The sequence below is a fragment of the Diaphorina citri genome, unplaced genomic scaffold (genome assembly GCF_000475195.1).
Source record: "Diaphorina citri unplaced genomic scaffold, Diaci psyllid genome assembly version 1.1 scaffold815, whole genome shotgun sequence".
Classification (NCBI taxonomy): domain Eukaryota; kingdom Metazoa; phylum Arthropoda; class Insecta; order Hemiptera; family Psyllidae; genus Diaphorina; species Diaphorina citri.
The window spans coordinates 126,122-134,314 of record NW_007378247.1 but is presented as its reverse complement, the minus strand read 5'-3'; the positions used below and the strand labels follow the sequence as shown (position 1 = coordinate 134,314).

General features: G+C 37.5%; 1 protein-coding gene across 1 annotated transcript in view; it reads left to right on the top strand.

Moving 5' to 3' along the window:
• Positions 1–948: 948 nt before the first annotated feature.
• Positions 949–8,193, top strand: part of LOC103512257 (otoferlin) — a gene marked incomplete at its 5' end in the record, with an annotated part of 57,737 nt that continues 50,492 nt past the window's right edge. Inside the window, 6 exons of the mRNA XM_026825776.1 lie at positions 949–1,033; positions 3,120–3,276; positions 3,858–4,044; positions 5,091–5,277; positions 5,969–6,183; positions 6,827–7,021. Of these exons, the coding sequence (XP_026681577.1) occupies positions 949–1,033; positions 3,120–3,276; positions 3,858–4,044; positions 5,091–5,277; positions 5,969–6,183; positions 6,827–7,021 (1,026 nt within the window). The remainder of the gene's footprint in view (positions 1,034–3,119; positions 3,277–3,857; positions 4,045–5,090; positions 5,278–5,968; positions 6,184–6,826; positions 7,022–8,193) is intronic.

Genomic DNA, 8,193 nt, shown 5'->3' with positions numbered 1-8,193 from the left:
TATAGAATAGAACCTCAACTAGGTAAAGTATAGAATAGAATCTCAACTAGGTAAAGTATAGAATAGAATCTCAACTAGGTAAAGTATAGAATAGAACCTCAACTAGGTAAAGTATGGAATAGAACCTCAACTAGGTAAAGTATAGAATAGAACCTCAACTAGGTAAAGTATAGAATAGAATCTCAACTAGGTAAAGTATAGAATAGAGCCTCAACTAGGTAAAGTATAGAATAGAACCTCAACTAGGTAAAGTATAGAATAGAACAAATACATATAAAACCGTCGAGAAAAAAACTTTGGGAATTTTTTCCTGAAAACATTACTTTTTGAACTCATCTTATTGGACTAAAGATGAAGGAACGACTTAGGGAGGGAGGTAAAGTTTCAAATCGAATTCCTACCACATGTAGGTCGTAGGGGGAGGTAAACCCTATCACTTATCGCAAGAAATAAGTACCTAGGTAAATATTTATTCCTATAAACTCATATACTATCACTTCGATATTAAACCGGGAACATTCCTAGAATATTTCCTTGCTCTGTAACTACTTATCCCTTTATTTTGCAACATTATTTATTTTTCTTTCTAATATGACAATAAGTATAGCAAGGCTGGTACATATGTAATGAGAAAGTATTGTTTCAAGTAATGAGAAAACATTTCTTTCGCCATTAAGCATTGAGTTTAAATCTAGCACCGAACTTGGACAGCACCTACAGTGGGGCCCATAACGTTTTCCTTTAAATCCGCCAACATAATATCGTTATAAAGCTATAAGTATAGGTGATTTCAACCCAGGGCCATATTTATAGGGGGCCGAGAGGGCCCGGGCCCCTCCCTCGAGCTCCATTGTTCTCCTTTACTGTACGTCAGACTCCGAAAAATCCTGGCCCTGTTTGAACCTATACATGGTAATGGAAAGTATATTGGACTCGGTGATATTTTAGGTGGTTCATTCGAAGAAAATCTTGAGGACATCTAAACATGTGGGCAGTTTCAAATTGGATGTAAGCACGGTGTTTGCTCAGCCAGGTAATATTATGTCTAGGCTTGTCATGTCCAAAGTCAATAATGTATTAGTGAACAAAATGAAAAGTTGCATTTTGCAATCAGGCCGAGGTTTACCATCGCGGATTATCTCTGAAATTGTGATGAGTTATGAATTTGGAATTGAGTTATGAAGTCTTGATTTAGGATTGAGTTATGAGCTCAATCTTAGATTGACTGGGGTATTAGAGAAATATTCATAGCTCAATCCTGAGTTGGTAAACCCCGGCATTAAAAATAATAGAATGGCACTTTATGATACAAGTAGAAGTTTAAAGTCACTTTGAAAACCCATTTGTTGCATTCAAAATACATTCATAAAATCAAAGGGTTATAACTTACATGATAAAAGTAGCCTTTCACAATAAACTTTGCATCTTACAATAAATCATGAGCATTTCAACTTGGAACGTGGCAAGAAAAGTAGCATCCCTCAACAAAAGGTAGATTTAACCTACAACTAGTGTAGAATTTCACGACAAAAAGTAGACTTTCATAATAAAAGTAGAGTTAGCATTTTGGAGACAAAAATGGTAATTCACAACCGGTGCCTATGCCTATGCTGATGTAGCGCTAAATTACATGACAAACGTTGCATTTTACTAGACGAGAACTGTGTTTTCCAAAGCGAATTGAATTACTTTTTTTAGTGTAGAATATCAGTTAACAACTTTTTTGTTCAACACCTATGTAGGTAGGTATTTATATTATGTATTTAGCAGAACCAGTTAACAACTTTTTTGTTCAACACCTATGTAGGTAGGTATGTATTATGTATTTAGCAGAACTGTTTTATAATAGCGAACGCGTGGCATCCCTGTTTGCTATAACTACTTCATCAAAAGCCTGCTTAGTACTTACGTTACTTCCTATCTCACTATCTTGACAGTCTAGCTTTTCATATTGTGCATGTTTTCTTCTTTATTGTGTAGTCTCACGCTTTCCCCCATATAACCTAGTGCATTAGCAATTTCACATTGTACATGTGTTGCTTCTTCCTCTTCCCTCTCCACATTTTTACTTTTATTTATGCCCTAAAAAATAAAATAAAAATGAGAGAACTTTCACATTTACCTCGGGGAAAAAAATGTGTGTGTTCCACCAACTCATTTAGTAGGGATAAAACATCTGCCACATACCTACCACATAGGATTTACGGGCCTTTGAATGGTTTAAACTTGAAAAGTTCCTAATTTAGCTAGAACTATCGGTACCTACATAGTTTGCGTGTATTTTCCTTTCAAGAAACTTTTGGAAATGGAACCGGTTCGGATGGAGCGTTATGTTGGAATCTTTATGGTTTAGCTCCCAGGCGTTATGTTAGTTTCCATAAGGGAACCGGTTCCGATGGAGCGTTATGTTGGAATCTTTATGGTTTAGCATCCAGGCATTATTTTAGTTTCCATAAGGGAACCGGTTAGGTTTCCTAAAGGAAAACACACCTATTTCAAAAAGAAAGAAAAACTCGGTCGACCCCAAACACATTGTACATGTGTTGCTTCTTCCTCTTCCCTCTCCACATTTTTACTTTTATTTATGCCCTAAAAAATAAAATAAAAATGAGAGAAACTTTCACATTTACCTCGGGAAAAAATGTGTGTGTTCCACCAACTTATTTAGTAGGGATAAAACATCTGCCACATGGGATTTACGGGCCTTTGAATGGTTTAAACTTGAAAAGTTCCTAATTTAGCTAGAACTATCGGTACCTACATAGTTTGCGTGTATTTTCCTCTCGAGAAACTTTTGGAAACGGAACCGGTTCCGATGGAGCGTTATGTTGGAATCTTTATGGTTTAGCATCCAGGCGTTATTTTAGTTTCCATAAGAGAACCGATTCCGATAGAGCGTTATGTTGGAATCTTTATGGTTTAACACCCAGGCGTTATTTTAGTTTCCATAAGGGAACCGGTTCCGATGGAGCGTTATGTTGGGATCTTTATGGTTTAGCTCCCAGGCGTTATTTTAGTTTCCATAAGAGAACCGAAAGGAAAACACACCTATTTCAAAAAGAAAGAAAAACTCGGTCGACCCCAAGTACTTCCTCTGATATTCTCCTCTGTGTTTTCAGATCATCAGTTCTATCACAAGTGGGCCTTACTAACTGATCCCGATGATATAGCTGGGGGACCTAAGGGTTATCTGAAATGTGACATCAGTGTCATAGGCAAAGGAGATACAGTGAAGATTCCTCAGAAGAGTGAGAAGGATGAGGATGATATTGAAGCGTAAGATTTCTATAAGAATAAATAAATAAATTTCTATATGATTGGAAAATAATAATAGACTTTTGTGTGGAAGGCTGGAAGGTAACCACTAGGCGAGGTTAACGCCGGAGGCGTTCTCTACCACCTAACCCTGAAGGCTCCATTATGATGTGGCAAAGGAGATACAGTGAAGATTCCTCAGAAGAGTGAGAAGGATGAGGATGATATTGAAGCGTAAGATTTCTATAAGAATAAATAAAGATAAATAAATAAGTAAGAATAAATAAATAAATAAATAAATTTCTATATGACTGGAAAATAATGATAGACTTTTGTGTGGAAGGTAACCACTAGGCGAGGTTAACGCCGGAGGCGTTCTCTACCACCAACCCTGAAGGCTCCATCATTATGCGGTCAAGTTCTGAAATAAATGAGGATTAAATTCAAAGCCTCGGCTGGGATCGAACCCACGCCCTCCTGTTTACCAGGCGAGCATTTGACCTCTGTCAGATAAGATGTGCTATTGTGGCTTGCTGGTTTGATTCTAAGAAGTAAGAAGTAGCAAGTAGTATACCCATGTGTTATTATGTTATTAATTGCAGAAATTTGCTACTCCCAGAAGGTGTGCCTCTGGAACGGCAACATGCCAGGTTCATCATCAGGATATACCGAGCTGATGGTCTCCCTAAGATGAACTCCTCACTGGTAGCCAATGTTAAGAAAGCATTCACTGGGGAAACCAAGGATCTGGTTGATCCTTATGTACAAGTGTCCTTTGCTGGCTTAACGGTGAGCTTAAACTTGTCGACCTAATTATAGGTACACACGAATACCTATGTAAGAAAGCATTCACTGGGGAAACCAAGGATCTGGTTGATCCTTATGTACAAGTGTCCTTTGCTGGCTTAACGGTGAGCTTAAACTTTGCGACCTAATTCTAGGTACACACGAATACCTAAGAAAGCATTCACTGGGGAAACCAAGGATCTGGTTGATCCTTATGTACAAGTGTCCTTTGCTGGCTTAACGGTGAGCTTAAACTTTCCGACCTAATTCTAGGTACACACGAATACCTATGTAGGTACATAATGTAAAGTTGTTTTATAATGGGAAACGAGGATTCAAATAGGGACAAACTCAAATAGGATCTACCTATAAATTTACTATCTACTTACCTACCTACTAACTTTTCTTCTTATTTCTTCTTCTTTCAATTTTCCTATTAGTCTCAATTCTTCTTTTTTTAGCGAGGTTTGATAGAGGGAACTGTAACTACGGAGAGCGGAGGTCTTACCGTCCTGAAATCGAAGAGAGAAACAAAACTGGACAGGAGATAGGATGGGATGGGGATTATAGGAATGGTACGCAAGTTTCTTCTCGGACAGCATATCATATTTTATCTCCGTCAAGTTTGTCCAATATCAGGAAGTTTAGTTTGATAAGTTAGGATGATGAATGGACTTTGTTCCGTAATTAATAATACTCAAACCTGGTGCTGTCCAAAGCTATTAAGAAAGTTAGGTGTTGAGGAAAACTAGAAAATTATCAAGATGTATTGTTATTATTACTGGGAATAGCTAGTTTCTAGTGGATCTCTACTTACACAACTCTGGAATCTGGATTCAAACTTAATGAGTGAACTTTGGTGAAACACTTTTGGGTATATAACATCGTTTTAGGGATTTTTACATGATTTTTTTTTCCGAACGACACAAAATGTCCTGTAGGAAATGTAATTTAAATGTGAGTGTTCCCACTAACAGAAGTTTAGATTCTAACATACCTACCTATCTCTCCTCAACTAACATCCCCCCCCTTTATATCTAATTTCCCAGGGTAAGACCAGTGTAAAGAAGAACTCATATAACCCTGTATGGAATGAACAGATCATCTTTAGCGAGATGTTTCCACCCCTGTGTTCCAGAATCAAGATACAACTGAGAGACAATGATCCTGTCAATAATACAGTCATAGGAACTCACTACATTGATCTCAAGAATATATCTAACGATGGTGACAAAGGCAAGGATTATACATATTGAGTACTAGTGGTTGACCCGTTCTTTGTACGGGATTAGCGTGGCATAAGAGTCATAACTTTGAGGTGTTGCCATTTTGAATCGGGATGGAATATGACAATTTAAATAGCCTATGTCCCCCTCAGTACTCTTCTCAACAACCACAAAAAATTCATCAAAATCGGTCAAGCCGTTTTTTCGTGAAAAGAGGACAACAAAAGGTCCATCAGAGTAACAGCGCCGTAACAGACAGACATACATATTGTACATGTTTCTGTGTATGCAATATGCAACAATTTAGTCGATTTTCGCGTTATTTTCATAGTATAACTTCTCGCTGTTTCTTATTTTCAAAAAAATGTTATATCTTTTTCTACGTTTCTATAGAAAATTAAAAAGGTTCTTTAATTTTATTTATTAAGAATTTGTACATAGTTTGGTGAATTGTAGATGTCAATTAGACTAGTAGTTCAATTAACTGAAGTTACTGTAGAAATCACTGAGAAAAAAGTTTTAATGAAAGGTTACGATTACGAAGTTTCCAAAGGCCCATGTTGAACAATGTTTCGCAAACTTTATCAAAAAAAATACTTTTAGGTAGACACGAATTAGATCTCTCATTTAGGTATGTATGTCAATTTTTTTTAGATGATTACATCATTCCTCTTCTTCTCACTTGTGTTAATCACCTCCAGGTTTTCTGCCCACATTTGGTCCCAATTTCGTTCACATGTACGGTTCTACCCGTGACTATTCTCTGCTGGATGAGAACTACAGTCTCAATACAGGACTAGGTGAGGGCGTATCTTACAGGGCGAGACTTCTCATAGCTATACGTACCGAGATCACGGACAATATAGACATTATACCTGCAGATGTGGAAGTCGAGTCTACATTCCCTGTGGTAGAGGTAGGTTTACCTACAACAAACAGTGTTTCATAGACTCGTGTGGTCTGTGTCGTAGCATGCACATCCCGTAGTTTGTCTATCATCATTGAAAAAAATTAGAGTTTCATTATTCAGGTAACAATATGCCGTTCAATTCAAATCAACCATTTATCTTGCTAAATACAACCAGACAAGAGACAAGTGTGGTCCGGGAATGAACCGAGATCACGGACAATATAGACATTATACCTGCAGATGTGGAAGTCGAGTCTACATTCCCTGTGGTAGAGGTAGGTTTACAACAAATAGTGTTTTATAGACCCGTGTGGTCTGTGTCGTAGCATGCACATCCCGTAGTTTGTCAATCAGCATTGAAAAAAATTAGAGTCTCATTATTCAAGTAAAAATATGCCGTTCAAATCAACCATTTATCTTGCTAAATACAACCAGACAAGAGACAAGTGGGGTCCGGGAGTGACCTATTCTTTTATTTCCTTAATTTTAGTTCCAAATAGTTTGTGTTGAATTCGTAATGTTTGTATTAGACTGACGTGACATAATGAACCTTATCTTAAGAGAGCGAGGCAGCGCTGTGCGCCGCCAAGTCAAAAAGCGAAGGCTATTAAGCTTCTAACAAAACATTCCTCTGTGTTCTCTATTTCAGCACTCATACGGGAAGAATGAAGAGTTCTTCTTATTTGGTACCATACTGGAAGCCACAATGATAGACAAGAGACTGGGCGAGAAACCAGTCTACCTGGAGATGAGTATAGGTAATGCTGGTAATACACTGGATGGATACAATCAACCATCTCAAGAACATGCTGACAGTGATGTGGAAGAACCTCAACTAGGTAAAGTATAGATTATTCCATCCCGATTCAAAATGGCAACACCTCAAAGTTATGACTCTTATGCCACGCTAATCCCGTACAAAGAACGGGTCAACCACTAGTACTCAATATGTATAATCCTTGCCTTTGTCACCATCGTTCGATATATTCTTGAGATCAATGTAGTGAGTTCCTATGACTGTATTATTGACAGGATCATTGTCTCTCAGTTGTATCTTGATTCTGGAACACAGGGGTGGAAACATCTCGCTAAAGATGATCTGTTCATTCCATACAGGGTTATATGAGTTCTTCTTTACACTGGTCTTACCCTGGGAAATTAGATATAAAGGGGGGGGATGTTAGTTGAGGAGAGATAGGTAGGTATGTTAGAATCTAAACTTCTGTTAGTGGGAACACTCACATTTAAATTACATTTCCTACAGGACATTTTGTGTCGTTCGGAAAAAAAATCATGTAGAAATCCCAACAACGATGTTATACACCCAAAAGTGTTTCACCAAAGTTCACTCATTAAGTTTGAATCCAGATTCCAGAGTTATGTATGTAAGTAGAAATCCACTAGAAACTAGCTATTCCCAGTAATAATAACAATACATCTTGATAATTTTCTAGTTTTCCTCAACCCCTAACTTTCTTAATAGCTTTGGACAGCACCAGGTTTGAGTGTTATTAATTACGGAACAAAGCCCATTCATCATGCTAACTTATCAAACTAAACTTCCTGATATTGGACAAACTTGACGGAGATAAAATATGATATGCTGTCCGAGAAGAAACTTGCGTACCATTCCCATAATCCCCATCCCATCCTATCTCCTGTCCAGTTTTGTTTCTCTCTTCGATTTCGGGACGGTAAGACCTTCGCTCTCCGTGGTTACAGTTCCCTCTATCAAACCTCGCTAAAAAAAGAAGAATTGAGACTAATAGGAAAATTGAAAGAAGAAGAAGAAGAAGAAGAAGAAGAAGAAGAAGAAGAAGAAGAAGAAGAAATAAGAAGAAAAGTTAGTAGGTAGGTAAGTAGATAGTAAATTTATAGGTAGATCCTGTTTGAGTTTGTCCCTATTTGAATCCTCGTTTCCCATTATAAAACAACTTTACATTATGTACATAGGTATTCGTGTGTACCTATAATTAGGTCGACAAGTTTAAGCTCACCGTTAAGCCAGCAAAGGAC